This window comes from Limulus polyphemus, unplaced genomic scaffold, assembly GCF_000517525.1.
Source record: "Limulus polyphemus unplaced genomic scaffold, Limulus_polyphemus-2.1.2 Scaffold109, whole genome shotgun sequence".
NCBI lineage: Eukaryota > Metazoa > Arthropoda > Merostomata > Xiphosura > Limulidae > Limulus > Limulus polyphemus.
In genome coordinates, this window is record NW_013665719.1 from 175,650 (window position 1) to 192,751 (window position 17,102).

At 32.8% G+C, this 17,102-nt stretch overlaps 1 protein-coding gene across 3 annotated transcripts in view; it reads right to left on the reverse strand.

Annotated features, from left to right (window-relative positions):
• Positions 1-17,102, reverse strand: part of LOC106470999 (neuropilin and tolloid-like protein 1) — a 169,922-nt gene that overhangs the window by 94,506 nt on the left and 58,314 nt on the right. For 2 of the 3 annotated variants that reach the window (XM_022400480.1, XM_022400477.1), the window contains exon 2: positions 9,539-9,935. The exons of the other annotated variant lie outside the window; for it this stretch is intronic. In XM_022400480.1, the coding sequence (XP_022256188.1) occupies positions 9,539-9,569 (31 nt within the window). In that variant the 5' untranslated portion in view covers positions 9,570-9,935. The remainder of the gene's footprint in view (positions 1-9,538; positions 9,936-17,102) is intronic. 3 annotated transcript variants of the gene reach the window in all.

Genomic DNA, 17,102 nt, shown 5'->3' on the forward strand with positions numbered 1-17,102 from the left:
CTAGTCTGGCCCACAGACACACCTCCAATGAAAGAATAGACCAGTCCAAGCTTTTACTTGTTGTTAAACAAATGTTTAAACAACTCTGTTCAATTATACAACCTATTGAATGTTCATCTCATACCAAAACAAATCTACAACCTATTGAATGTTCATCTCATACCAAAACAAATCTACAACCTATTGAATGTTCATCTCATACCAAAACAAATCTACAACCTATTGAATGTTCATCTCATACCAAAACAAATCTACAACCTATTGAATGTTCATCTCATACCAAAACAAATCTACAACCTATTGAATGTTCATCTCATACCAAAACAAATCTACAACTTATTGAATGTTCATCTCATACAAAAACAAATCTACAACTTATTGAATGTTCATCTCATACCAAAACAAATCTACAACGTATTGAATGTTGATCTCATACCAAAACAAATCTACAACGTATTGAATGTTCAGCACATACCAAAACAAATCTACAACCTATTGAATGTTCATCTCATATCAAAACAAATCTACAACCTATTGAATGTTGATCTCATACCAAAACAAATCTACAACGTATTGAATGTTCATCTCATACCAAAACAAATCTACAACGTATTGAATGTTCATCTCATATCAAAACAAATCTACAACATATTGAATGTTCAGCTCATATCAAAACAAATCTACAACCTATTGAATGTTCAGCTCGTACCAAAACAAATCTACAACCTACTGAATGTTCAGCTCATATCAAAACAAAATCACAAACTATTTTCCAGATCGAATATTAATCTCATATCAAATCAACTATATCATCTATATTTCAACTGATGTGCTGAAATTATATCAAAACAAAATCTCAATCTATTGAATATTCATCTAATATTAAAACAAATTTACAATCTATATTATAAATGAAGTACTCTACATATATCAAAACAAAAGTACAATCTATTTTTCAGAAAATGTTTGATAATGTGTAACTATCGTTTCTCCATCACATGCTTCAGTTTACACTAACTGCAGGATTTTTCTATTTAACGGAACAGAAGATTAGGAATTTTCAATTTTAGAATACAGTAATGGTTGTCAAATTGTTTAGGTGTTGTGTGTTTAATACAACGGTAGCGAACGTTACTGTTTCACAACATCCGACTAATGTAGTTAAGAAGAGTTTTGTCGTAGCTTGAACTTTATGGTTAAAGCGTGTCGAAGTAAAGCCTACTTTTGTAGAGGGCTCTGTTCGTTGATTACTGTACTAGATCACTTCTCTGTAACATTTTCCTTACAAGAAAGTAGGAAGTTCTTGATTAACTATTTCTTTTCGTGCTATATCTTCTCGGGTTTTTAGAGAGATAAAACACTATAAACAAGAGTGATAATTATTTCGCACAGGAAGAAGTAATTCACTTACCAATAAAATAACAAATAATTTAGTTACAAAACTAAACGATGAATGAGCAAAATAAAGTTACTTTTTGTATCTTTCAGGAATTTGTTTATGATGTGTACTTAACAGTAACACTACTCTATTTAGGTTTTAAAACAATGAAAGGTTGAATAACGAGAACAAATCAAACGACTTAGATGTCAGGGTTAGTATAAATAAAAATGACTTAAAAAAAGAATAATTAACATTAGCCCTTATTTTTTAAAATTAAAACTTTGTTTTTCAAATAATGTTTCGTTAATTTTAGTTGATACAGTCTTTGTTTGATATCTTTTTATAAGCTTTTGCTGAATTCTGTTTCTTGTTTTATGCTCTTTGTGGTAGAAAAGACAAGACGTTATTTGAAATTGATTTATTCAGCTTGTATCACTGGGTATGATAAAAAAATCAGTTGAGTGAGATTACTTTTGGGAGTTGATCATTAACTGTTCAATAAGAATGATATTCATGGTTTTGTACGTAAACTAACAACAGCCTAAGTTCAAGTTTTGTAGAATCACTTCGGTTTCCAGGAGAAATAGAGGAGTCATTTGGTATTCAGGAAGGGTAGAGGAGTCAGTTAGTTTTCAGGAAGAGAAGAGGTGTCACTTGATTTATCTTGTGTTCAGGAGTTACAAGATGAATCGTAACGACTTATCTTGTTATTATATAAAGTCGAAGGCCAGTAGTAGGAAAATCAACCTTACATTTATCAGATGAACAAATAACGTGCACGAAAGATAACTTTAGGATCTGGCATTAGGTTACCTGAGAGTTTGTTTGTTTGTGCCAAATATTCTTGCAAAACTAAACAAGAGCCGTCTGCACCAGCTGTCCATAACTTTGAACTGAGGAACAAGAGGGAAGGCAGATAGTCAACAGCATCCACTGCCAACTCTCGGGCTACAGTAATCGAATAATAGGATTTGACCGTAACTCTTATAGCGCACCCAAGGCTCCAAAGTGCAAAACGGGATACTACGCCAACAGGATGCGAACCACTGAGTTTCGTATTCACAGTAAGACAAGCCTACTAGTTTGGCTATGCCCAGCTCAGAAAAGACCTTTTTGAATCACCAAATGAAACCTTATGAAAACATAAACAAGTCTGACTGCTTTCAAAGATAAGCTCAAATAAATAAACCTCTCTCTCTTGTAATATACAGTTTGAGAGGAGTAATTAAACAAAATAGCTTTGATAAAGACGTGGCTTACCGTGAAATCACGTTGTGGTGATAACGTCAAGAACTCCGTTTTTCATTTCTTTAAAGAAGACCTATCACGCTGAACTCAGAAAGCTGGAAATTCAATTATCGGTTGCACGTTGTTCGAAATAATAAAATTTGTCCGTTTTTAACCGCGAGATGAGAAACCTATGACTAAAATACAAAAATCTGTGCGGTCGTCGAAAAAATAAATAACTTCATGGTTTCGTGACCATATATATTAAGGAACTCAATAATACTCTTGCTTGTATTTCTTATATGTGTTGTTTTCGTGACCTTATTCCTTCGTAAAAGAACTAAACGTATCTCACTCTTATTGTCCATACTGCTTTCACGACTTTGTTTTCTCAAAAATGAAATAACTACTTCCCTTGCTCTTACATTCCAAATTCTCTTCGTAACCTTATACATTCATAAGAAACTAAACAACCCCAGCTCGTATCGTTATTATATCTTTCATGAGAACATCCCCCTTATTCTTACAGTCTAGATTGCATAACATTATTCATTTATAAAGAACTAAACAATCCCTTACTCTTGTAGTCCAAATTATATTCATAATCTTAATCTTCCATGAATAACTAAACAGGTCTTTACTGTTACTGTCCAGATTGTCTTCGTAACCTTAATCATCCATGAATAACTAAACAAATCTTTACTGTTACTGTCCAGATTGTCTTCGTAGCCTTATTCCTTACACAAAGCTAAAAAAACGAATTCCGCCTCCCCCTTCCAGGATTAAACCTTGTCCTTACTAAAGAAAAGACAGTAAGTCCTGAAACGCAGATGTGTGATGTTCAATTCATATTTCTAGAATCAGTTGCGATTCACAGATAGGACACATAGCTAATGCTGTTATTATTCGCGCGAATTAAACTTGACAAATATTCAGAAACACCACTTCTGATTGCGCCCCGTTTTCTTCACGAAGTAAACAGCTTCGCAGAACTAATCAAGAACTCCTAATAACACGTGCAACTATTCACGTGGACATCGAGCTAACAAGCTGCATCAAGAAACTCTCATTTCGTCTCTGTAGTTTAATTTCAGCAATAGGAAACTAAGGGAATTTGACATCTTTATTAAAATCATACATACAACCACCTTTATGAGCATCGTTCTCTTAAAAAGGTCAAGGTTACTAAGTCTAAATAATACAGTACTTATACGTGTTTGTACAAATACTAGGTAATTAATTCAACTACATCTGAAGTTAACTAAAAATAAAACTAAGAATTCAACACAATATCATGTGAAGAAGAAACATGTGCATGTACAACATTGTAATATCTGAAAATGGTTAAGGAGAAAACAAGGAAGAAAGAAATGTATTTACAACAAGTCAATATTTGAAAATGGTTACGAAGGAAAATAAGAAATATATAAATGTATTTACAGTATGGTAATATCTGAACATGGTTAAAGATAAAAACAAGGTAGGATCAAATGTATTAACAGCTTGGTTAATACAGTTAAGAAGAAACAAATGTACCATGGTATAAAGTGAAAATGGTTATGAAGAAACTCGAGGCAGAAAAATATATTTACAGCGAGATGAAATTTGAAAATGGTTAATAAAGTGCAAAGGACGAAACAAATATATTTACAGCTTGGTAAAGCATGAAAATGGTTAGGCTGAGTTGTGAATCCGAGAATTCATGGTTAGCGTCCCATTGCTACAAAAACGCGATTCTCACTTTATTCATTTCCTCATTTTCACTAGTGCTATTTAATTTATCATTTTTTTACTGCCCGAGTGCATATTTCTAACAGATTTCAATTAATTTTTTTGGGAAATTAAAACTAATTTCACAATAAAAGATAATATTGAAAACTTTTCATGTAAAACGTAACATATATATATTTCTTGTGAAATTCCCTGACCTCCAAACAAAACCAACTTTAAAAGTTAGTGAAATAAATACGGTGAGTGGAGAGGGTATCTTCTTGAGTTTTATTAAAGTAAAGACTATCCACTTTGAGATTTAACGTTATACACACCCCCCAGTAGCACAGCGGTATGTCTGCAGACTTATACTGTGAAAACCGGGTTTCGATACCCGTGGTGGGCAGAGCACAGGTATCCCTTTGTGTAACTTTGTGCTTAATAACAAACAACAACAACAACGTTATACTCACACGTCTTTACAGGATTTATGTTTATATATATAGAAGTACTTAAAATACTTCACTTCACAATCATTTACTTCATACATAGACGTATATAAAATACTTTACTTAAAATGCCTCACTTCACAATCATAAGTCTTTAGATGATTTACTTCATACATAGACGTATGTAAAATACTATATTTAAAATGCTTCACCCCACAATTATAAGTCTAGAGGATTTACTTCATACATAGACGTATATAAAATACTATACTTAAAATGCTTCACTTCACAATTATAAGTCTAGAGGATTTACTTCATACATAGACGTATATAAAATACTTTACTTAAAATGCCTCACTTCACAATCATAAGTCTTTAGAGGATTTACTTCATACATAGACGTATTTAAAAAATACTTCACTTCACAATCATTATTCCTTAGAGGATTAGTCTTTATACATATACGTATTTAAAATTCTTCATTTCACAATCACACGTCTTTAGAGGATTTCTCTTCATGTATAGACGTATATAAAATGTTTCACTTCACACTCACACTTCTTTAGAGGATTTACTTCATACATAGGCGTATATATAAAATACTTTACTTCACAATCATTATTCCTCAGAGGATTAGTCTTTATACATATACGTTTTTAAAATTCTTCATTTCACAATCACATGTCTTTAGAGGATTTCTCTTCATGTATAGACGTATATAAAATGTTTCACTTCACACTCACACTTGTTTAGAGGATTCTTCTTCATACACAAGCATTTAAATGCTTCGCTTCATAATTTAAAATGTTTAACTTCATACCCACATGTATTTAAAAGATTCCCCTTTACACGTAGACGTACTTATAATTCTTCGTTTCGCACTCACACTTCTTTAGAAGATTCCTCTTCATGCTTACACGTACTTAAAAGGGTTAATTTTATACCTATTTAGAAGATTCTTCTTCGTGAATATGTGTATTTAGCATGCTTCTCTTTACAATTATGCGGCTTCAGATGGTTTCTCTTCATATAGTTCATACTCACATGTTTTAGACGATTTTTATTCATATATAGGCGTAGTTAAATTTTTTCTCCTCATACTCACATGTTTTAGACGATTTTTATTCATATACAGGCGTAGTTAAAATTTTTCTCCTCATACTCAAATGCTTTTAGAGGATTATTCATATATACACGTATTTGAAAGGATCAACTTTTGTAATTATACGTACTTAAAATACTCCTATTCATACACAAGTATATTTAAAATGCTTTTATTCATAATCAAACGTGTTTAGATGATTTCTGTTTATACACAGACTTATTTAAAAGCTTTATTTTATACTCACACGTATGTAGGCGTACTTAAGCGATTCTCTTTATAATCACATGTCTTAAAGGGACTTCTCTTCATACATACATATATTTAAAATTTCTAGCTTCATACGTATTCAGATTATTTCTCCTCACACATAGTCGTATTTAAAATACTTTATTTCTTACTCAGTCTTAAGAGGATTTTTCTTCATACATATAAGTATTTGAAATGCAGCTGTCTTTAGAGGATCTAAAAATAATTAAAATACAACATTTGATATTTACATAATTTAAAAGATGTTTATTTAAACCGTCAAAGGCGTATAAACACTTTACATGTTTCGACCACTTGTACATCGTCTTTAGGAGTTATTAACAAGACTTTTGTTTTTGGTATTTATACTTTTTACAAGTCATGCGGTATTAAGTTTTGTGTTATTTACATAAATCACTGATCTACTTTTACATTATATCTTTCCAAAGTAACCACTTGGCTGCTTTTCATCTCGATTTAATTCTTCAGTTTCTTTTTTAATTTATCATTTCCAACGAAACTTTCCCTGAAACTTATAGCTATTCGAAGGCTATCTGTGCTAGCTGCATCTAATTTAGTGGTGATAGACTTGAGAGAAGGCAACTATTCAACACTGTATAGCATTATGTGACAGATATAGAAGTGTGTATGGTTGATGATTTTACGTGGTACATGTGGGTATTAGACGATAATGTGAACCAAGCTGTTAATTTAAATCTATAGGATACTCTCAACATCATACTTAGTTTGTCCATGATGAAAAAAGGACCACCTTTCGAAAGCGCTCGGGTTTAGGGTTTCGTATTTTTTAAATCTACGTGTTTTCCAAACATCATATATATGTGTCTAAAATATATCCTCGAAACACTGTTTTACTATGTATCCAAAAGCTTGTATTAATATCCCACATTATTTAGCTCTAGTATTATCCATTATTTTTTTTCTAATGTAGTTCTGTGTGAACACGAAACTGCTCTCTTCTTTAAAGTACTACCATAAGAAATCAAACTCATTACGTAAGCTGATAACTGATAATATACTTCTGCAACTAAAACTTACAAATGTGCCTTTGTATTTAAAAGAAATCTTTTATTACTGAAGTTTGTTAGTGTTTTTTTTTCCATTTTACCCTACAGCCACCATTTTCTTTTTGATATTCTAAGCGTTTAACAACGCATATAATCTGAAGAACACGCCCTCAGTATATGGTTTTCTAATCACATTACTTGCTTCTGAAATCTAAGAACTTTCTGAACAATTATCAAGTTGATAATTATCACATCTATATATGAAATCAAGCAAGCTGTAATTAGTTTCTCCTGGTATTGTATGGCATGGTTGAAGAGTTCAGCTCGGAAGGCTGCTCATTTCTCTGACACTTCGTAGATTATCATACACTGAGCATCCAGGTTTTATATAATTATTTATTCACAATAATCCTTTCTCCAATTTAATGACAAAATAATTGCTGGTTCTTTACAAATGAGTTATTAATGAACATCTACAAACTATTCAATTTTTTAAATTCAAATCGATAATTTACACTTTAAAATAATTAATTCTATATGGAGAGTCATTAGATATTTTTGTATTTAACATTCTATTTTGAGATACAAATATGCTTGCATGGCCTGGTGGTGTTAGGACGCTCGACTCGCAATGTGAGGATCGCGAGTTCGAATCTCCGTTAACGAACATGCTCACACTTTAGGATTGTTGCCAGGGTCAGCCACCCAAGTGTAGAAATTCTTGTCTAATACAAAATACCCAAGCGGCCGACCCTAGAACAAATTGGAATTGATGTCGAATGAAGATATTCAGACAAAAACAACCATATCTTTTTAGATTAAAAGATAAAACAAATATTATTAATTTGGCTAAATAAAACAAACTTCATGTCCTGTAATAAATAAAATTAACTTTTTTATTTAGGAAAAAAAGAACATTATTGTTTGAAAGGTTTTCAAACGTTACTGTTTAGGAAATTTAAAAATGTCATTGTTATTGTTTGGGAAATATAACAAAGCTATTGTGTTAGAAAAATAAAAAGCATAAACATTTTGAAGATATGAAAAATTATTTTTAGGAAAGATACATTGGAGTATCTGCTATATCCATCGCGCGGAGTCGCACCCGTATTTAGTTTATCGCTGTCCCACCGGGGGATGAGAAAGATAAAGATAAGTTATTGTTTGGAAGAGAATAGCAAATTGTCTTTTTTAGGAGATAAAAAATGCCACCTGGCCTTATATTATCTTGCAAGAAAAATTGATAATTTTTCTTATAATTATACCCGATGATGATAAAATACATGCAATGGTAGTAAACGGATTTCTAGGTTTATAATTCGACTGATGCAACAAAACGAACAAAAGTCCTGTACATTTTCGTCCTCAATATATGTATAGTCGAGATACGATTGTTAAATTAATTGACTAAATCTTCTTTCTGCTAAGTAGAATTAAAGGTTTAATCTCACCCGGTCTGATCTTCTACTTTTCAGAAACATTCTGCGTGATGCACTGAACGATCAAGTTTCTCTTTTTTTCCACAAAACTTTAGAAGTCGTTATTGGTGAATGTGAAGGAAATACGAAACACATTTAGCTTGTAGAGAATTACGATATAAGAATGTACTCTTAATGTGTTGTATAAAAATAATGTTGCCTCTCTATGTTTTAGTTGAATTAAGAATATTTCTGTGTACAGAGTTATAGCAGTCTTTTATGCTTTCATAATATATCTTTATGGAAATCAGAATTACAATCTTAAGAAGTTCCATCAACTATACGGCATTACTATACGGTTGTTCACAATATGTCTTTATGAAGAAAAATCAAGATCCCCATATTAGGATGCTCCATCAGCACAATACTGTATACTTGTTCAAATTACATTTAATGGAAACTAAAATTCCAATTTTAACACGTTTAATCAACACATTATTGTACGGCTGTTGAAAATACATCCTATTGAAAATCAGGATTCCCAATTATGAACACAAGACTGTGCAGTTAACTGCTCAAAAATACATCTTTTTTGGAAATCAGGATAGACACGTTTGAGAGAGATAACACATTATATATATGGGGTATATGATAGGTTATAACGAAACGTTTGGGAAATAATGAAAAGTATAATATAAAGCTTTTGGGATAGGTGATATATTATATTGTTTTAGATAGAGAAATTATATAATGGAACTATTTTCGGATATGTTACATGTTATAAAGTGTTTGAGATAGATGATATAATACCGAAACGCTTTTGGGATATGTTAAATATTATACAGTGTTTGGGATAGATGATATAGAATAACGAAACGCTGTTGGGATAGGTGATATATTATAAGTTTTTGGGATAGTATAATGACGTTTTGGACAGATCAGAGGTAATAACGTAAAAAGTCTTGAAAACCTACCTTGGAGAAGAAAACACCGTTGAAACCACATTGAGCCTTCATCAAACTTGAACACCTAGATAGCACAAGCAGAATTTCTCACAAATGTTTAGGGATGACGTCATAATCGTATTCACCTTATCACAGGAACCAAACTGTTAGAATATTGGCCACTACGTTGTCGATGACACCAAAGGGTTTAGAGAACGATTATTTGTATTACATCACCTCTTCGTACACAACCATGTAGCATGGACCAGTAGCACGTCCTAGTGTTAGCTCACGTGGTACGAGAACGGTGCGTGGCTTGGTTGGGGAAAGAATGATTAAATTTCCCAAGTTCAGTAAAAGGCTCTTTTACAACGATGTAAAACTTCATGATGTGACTACTAGTATAAGTCTTCTCCACGACGGTTCTCTGCCAAGAAACAGAAATCACGTCAACTGATTATCCCAAAACACACTAATAGCTAAATGAATTGCACGAGTAGTTCTGTCTTCCTTGAATAAAAACTTCAAAAACAGTATTCGTAAGAGTTACTAAACTATATGGAACTTCATTATTTTCTAGAGTTGTTCTATCTTTATGTGATGCTTGGTTTACAAATAGATATAACACTAAACTAGAAACACAAGCAAGTCTGAAAAGAACATGTGGCGGAGAAGAGCTGGGAAAACTGGTTCATGCGACAAAAAAGAGGTGGAAAAATGGTACGTATAGCACTGTTAAACTGCTTAACCTCGAGAGACGATGTGGCAGAGGAGAGGTGGAAACCTGGCTCACGTGATTGTTAAACAGCTTGATAATACATAGGTATTTTGAATTTTTCAAATTATATTTCCTTTTTGTGAAACGTTATTCTTATCGTTTCAGAGACATGCTATTCATTACTAAGTATCAAAGCCAGCAAGAGTTAGTTTGGCGGTAGTGGCTAGATTCTTGACCAATATACAGGTATAAATATTGGCCGAAATTGGCTTAGTAGTTAACGGGAAACCAAGGATTCAAGGCTCGATTCTCAACGCTTCAAAACACGCATTCTAGACTTTGAGATTGTAGGTGTGCTATAATAGTGTTAGTCAAATCCCACTATTCGGTTAGATAGGAGTATTCCAAGAATTGGTGGTGGGTGCTGTTGAGTAGTTGTAATTCCTTTAGTCTATTAGTTAAAAATTAAGGACAGCTATGCTCAGATAACCCTTGTGTAGCTTTTCGTGAAAATTCTAAACAACAAGCTACTAACACTTTTTGGAAACTTCCTAGAAGCAGTGGTTGAGGTGTGAAACGTATTCTGTGTACATAGTTTACCCGCAATCTCATACCTCGGTTATTTGGTCATGTTTTTTAGATCAATAAACTAAGTGTTGTCTCCGTGATATACATATCTATATTACAGGGTATTTTATGCCTAATGAATCTCTCCCTACTGCTAATCCATTGTGTAATACTAGCGTGTATTTTAGCAAAATACATTTCAAAACTTTTATTGTTGATGGAAACTAATAGGCACTGAACCATTTTGAACGCATATTACTGATATTTTAGTCATTCTTCAGCAGAACGTATCTAAGGTACTAGTAGGATGCCGCTAGGTGGCAGAATAGTTGTATTCTATTTTTGTACGAGATGCTCGTTGTTCCCACATTTATTTTAACCCTGAAATTACCGACTTGTTTGGATATAGTTCACCATCGGGTGGTGTCCACACATTGCATCATACTGAGTAACTGGTGTCCAGACTTAATGTAAAGAAGTTCGAAAAAAAACAGTAGTGAATTCATTCAATTTCTATGTAAAAATGCATACGATCCATTGCAGTAACTAGTAAGTCAAAGTATATAGGAGAGTAAAACGCTTGGGTTAAACTACATGCGACATTCCTTATATACATATATTACTAATGAGTTAATAATACAACCTTAAAACTTTAGAAATATAATACTAAAGTGTAGGTAAAGTAGATTTTACACTTATATATTCATCAGTAAACAGTAGGTAACGTGTCTTTAACACTTTAATCGAATAAATCCGTTGCAAAAGTGTAGATAATGAAGTTTTAACACCAATAAAGATATTTTACTAGTGAAAGGGTAAAGCAGTTTAACTTATATATATTTATACATCCATGACTAATGGTGGGTACTGCACAATTAGAACTTGCTAATGAGTCTCTACTGCAGGTTTACTCCTTTACACTGTACATCCATTATTAATGAGTGGATACTACAAATTTAACACATTACATTATACGACCTTTCGAAGTGAATTTGTCTTAAATATTCCACAATTTAGTATACATCCCTTATTAAATAGTTTGTGCTCCAGGTTTAACATTTTACACTATATATATATATATCTTGCTAATGAGTTTGTACTGCAGCTTTAACACTAACATTATGCATCTTTTACTAATGAGTCTGTACTGTAGGTTTAACATTATTATACATCTCTTACTAACGAGTCTCTTCTGCAGATTTAACATTTTACACTATACATATCTTGCTAATGAGTCTGTAATGCAGGTTTAACACTAACATTTTACATCTCTTACTAACGAGTCTGTACTGTAGGTTTAACACTTCATTATACATCCCTTGTTAAATAGTCTGTTTTACAGGTTTATCATTTTACACTCTACATTTCTTGCTAATGAGTCTGTAATGCAGGTTTAACACTTTATTATACATCGATTATCAAATACTTTGTGTTGCAGGTTTAACATTTTACACTATACATATCTTTCTAATGAGTCTGTAATGCAGGTTTAACACTAACATTATACATCTCTTACTAACGAGTCTGTACTGTAGGTTTAACACTTTATTATACATCCCTTGTTAAATAGTCTGTTTTACAGGTTTAACATTTTACACTCTACATTTCTTGCTAATGAGCCTGTAATGCAGGTTTAACATTAACATTATAAATATTTTACTAATGAGTTTGTACTGTAGGTTTAACACTTTATCATACATATCTTACCAATGAGTCTGTACTGTAGGCTTAACACTTTACTATGCATTTCTTACTAACGAACTTGTTCTGTAGGTTTAACACTTTATTATACATTTCTTAATAATGCGTCTGTAATGCAGGTTTAACACTTTATTATACATCCCTTATTAACTAGTTTGGGTTGCAGGTTTAACACTTTATTATATATCCATTATTAGATTGTTTGTGTTGCAATTTTAACATTTTATACTATACATTTATTGCTAATGAGTCTGTAATGCAAGTTTAAAACTCAAATTATACATCTCTTACAAATGAGTCAGTAATGCAGGTTTAACACTAACATTTTACATCTCTTACTAACGAGCCTGTAATGCAGGTTTAACACTAACATTATAAATATTTTACTAATGAGTTTGTACTGTAGGTTTAACACTTTATCATACATATCTTACCAATGAGTCTGTACTGTAGGCTTAACACTTTACTATGCATTTCTTACTAACGAACCTGTTCTGTAGGTTTAACACTTTATTATACATTTCTTAATAATGCGTCTGTAATGCAGGTTTAACACTTTATTATACATCCCTTATTAACTAGTTTGGGTTGCAGGTTTAACACTTTATTATATATCCATTATTAGATAGTTTGTGTTGCAATTTTAACATTTTACACTCTACATTTATTGCTAATGAGTCTATAATGCAAGTTTAAAACTCAAATTATACATCTCTTACAAATGAGTCAGTAATGCAGGTTTAACACTAACATTTTACATCTCTTACTAACGAGTCTGTACTGCAGGTTTAACATTTTACACTATATATCTATCGCTAATGAGTTTGTACTGCAGGTTTAACATTTTACATTATATTACGTCGTCAACAAATTAATGTCGGTTTTGGAACACTTTCATTAACCACACCCCAAAAATCGTACATCACGTTAGTGTAGCCTATATAATGTGTAAAGTTTAGTACACTCTAATTCCTTATAGTGATGGCACACGACGAGACACACATTAGGCATGTAATGCTGTTTGAACACAAGAAGGGAAACAACATCTCTGTAGCCACAAAGAAGTTTATGAAATATTCTGAACATCCGTAAGTGTCAAGGATGGTTCAGCAAATTTCTTTCAGGTGACTTTAGCCTCAAAAACTGTGATGGCAGGGGCCGACAGGTTGAAATTGATATTGATGCTCTGAAGACGCTTGTCGAGTCTAACTCAAGGCAACACACTCGTGAAATGGCCCTGAAATTGCATGTCTCTCATGAAACAATACGTAAACATGTAAGGAATATGGAAAACTCCATAAAGAAGGTGTTTGGGTGCTTCACGAACTCTCTGATGATCATCGTTTTCAACGTGTGAACGTTGCTTTGTCTCTTCTGGTGCGTAATGCGCGTGAACCATTTTTGGACGGAATTTGCATCGGTGATGAAAAATGGATTCTCTATGCGAATATCAAACGCCAAAAATAATGGCTCAGTCCTAGACAAAACTACTTTCGACCCCAAAACCTTGACTCCATCCACAGAAACTGATGCTTTGCATTTGGTGGAACATTAAAGGAGTAATTCATTTCGAACTCCAATTCACAAGGAACTGTGAAGGCAGAGATCTATAGTCAGCAACTGGAACGTTTAAATCTAGCCTTCATCAGAAACGCCCTTCAATTGTCAATCGGAAAGGTGTTCTTCTTCTTCACGACAATGCATGCCCACATGTGGTACGTTTGACACAACTCAAGATTATAGAGTTGGGTTGGGGAGTTCTACCCCACCCATCATATTCTCCAGATATGGCACCATCGGGTTACTATCTTTTTCGTTCGCTGCAACACCATTTTAATGGAAAAACGTATGCAAATGTGGAAGTTGTTAAAGAGGATATCGACATGATTTTTGCTTCAAAGCCAAGTGATTTCTTTAATCAGAACATTAACAGTCTGACTGTAAGATGGAAAAGCATCATCGGTAAGAATGGAGACTATTTTATTTACTAAATATTTTGTTTTGATATATAAGGTTTTCGGATTTTTTCATCTAAAAAAATAGCGACATTAATTTCTTAACGACCTAATAGATCCCGTACTAATAGGCCTGTACTACAGGTTTAAGACTTTACACTATATATCTTTTGCCAATGAGTCTGTACTGCAAGTTTAACACTTTACATTATACATCTCTTATTAATAGGCCTGTACTGCAGATTTAACATTTTACACTATACATTTCTTGCTAATGAGTCTGTAATGCAGGTTTAACACTTTACATTAAACATCCCTTACTAATAGGCCTGTACTGCAGGTTTACATTATAATTCCTTTGTTAATGAGTCGGAATTACAGGTTTAACACTTTATTACATATATCCCTTATTGAATGGTCTGTGCTGCAATGTAACACTTTACATTACATATCACTTACTAATGAGTCTTTGCTGCAGGTGTAACACTTTACATTATGTATTCTTTACTGATGGATATGTACTGACACCATAATTCCTTTGCTAATGAGTGGAAACTATAGGTCTAACATATTACACATTTAGGTATATTAGTCAGGATTATTACCTTATGTTCATCACAACTGGTTTCAATCCTGTAAAAAAATTCTCTCTGTTAAGTGTGAAAGAAGACAGTTGTTTACTACAAAATAATGTTCAACTGTTTTAAGACTGGAAAACACACACAACAAACAAGGTCAAAGGTATGAAATAAAAACCAGCTCTTTAAAAACAGCACACAAGAAACAAATGTAATGGTACAAAATCAAGTAAAGTATTTGAAATTTGATGACATGTATAGGGTATATACCACTTCTATATCTGTCGTTTCCCAGCCGGCCTGTTTAACCAGGATATGCAACAAAAGGCCTCGTCGGCACTGGATAATGCAGATGTAGTGTGGGTCACATATTATAATATTATCTTTTTTGCTTTCACTCATAGGTTCATATAATTTAAAGAGCACACGATAAACAAAGATAAAGATACGAAATAAAGCACAGCTCTTTAACATAAAGCTATGTTTTTATCTGTTTGTTCGCATCCTTCAGCCATCTGTTCCTCATACGTTTCCTCATTTCTTGATCAGTCAGCACCTAACTTGACACAGCGATACAGGACGACATGAGGAAGGTCATGAAAGGGGAGAGGTTGGACCCCCCCATCTAATTTCATATTTATAGAATTCTTATAAACAGTATGTCTTTATTTGTAGTATTGTTAACTGTATGTATTTTTATTGCAACTTTTAATGCTTATTACGTTCAGAACAAAATAGAAGCACAATTTCCTATCCTTTGTTACAAACGAGTTACTTTTTCACCCATACTCCAGCTAGTTAAATATAAAATTTATTATATTTAAAATGTTACATAAATAAAGACAAACCAATGAATAGTTATGCTGAAACTAGAGATTAAATAAATAATTCCTTTATTGAATATAAAGACTAAACGGTAAATAGTTTCGCTGAAACTAAGGACTAAACAGTAAATATGTTTGCTAAAACTGAAGAATAAACAGTAAATAATGTAACTGAAACTAAAGACTAAACAGAAAATAGTCTAAAAGTAAACAGTCTTGCTAAAACTAAAGAATGAAAATAAATTGTTTTATGAAACTAAAGAAAAACTAATAAACAGTCTTTGCGAAACTAAAGACTAACTAGCAAACAGTTAGAGGTAACAAAATACTAAGTAATAAACAGTCTTGCTGAAACTAGAGACTAAACAAAAAATTGTATTGCTGAACTTAAAAACTAAAAAAGTGGCATTGCTGTAACTTGAGATAATTATTGAGCTACCAGGATGGAATAAACAAATTATTTTGCAAGTAATTAAATCAAAACTCGTAAACTAATAAGGAAAGTGAATTTTGTTATAAAAGATCAAGCTGCAAACCGGAACCATTCTGTTACGATCCCACGACAAGCCACACTTCCCAGTTTGAAGTTTCTACAGCACCACCAAGGTTCAGAGAAAAAAAAAGTATTTCCAGAATATTTATCTTTATCACAACATGTCTATCTTCTTAGGGCAACTCAGCTCTGCAACCTCGCTCTACTAGGTTTCAGGAGTTGCTTCCCCATTCACTCATTAGGATGCTTGCTAGCTAGATATATTCTACGAGAACCCATGCTCATTTTAATGGGAAGAAAAGTTCACGGTGGGGAGGAGCATTATCGTCTACCAATAAAAAAAAGTCTCATAGCCAGACAATGAATGCTAGACTCTCGTCCTTATAGTGCACTCATTTAGTGCACCAACCCTAATTATGTACAAATCAGTACACCCATTAAAGCAGAAGCATACCCCACCCTTACCGTCAGAATGTCTTCCTCGAACCTGTCATTTGCAGCTACTACGCAGTCGCCACACACATAGCAACTACCATCAAAGCAGTCTAGACAGAACCTGGGATTTTGTCATTCTCAACTAATTCTTATTAAAATAACAAATTGTGGCGCCTGTTTACACTGGAGGTATAAACTGACGACACAACGTTGTTTCTGAATAATGAAAAATATGAGTATAGTCAAAATAAGACTTTCACAAAAATTTAGTAAAAGCTTGTCTTTCAAAGCAAAGAATTAGCTTCTAGCTATATATATATATA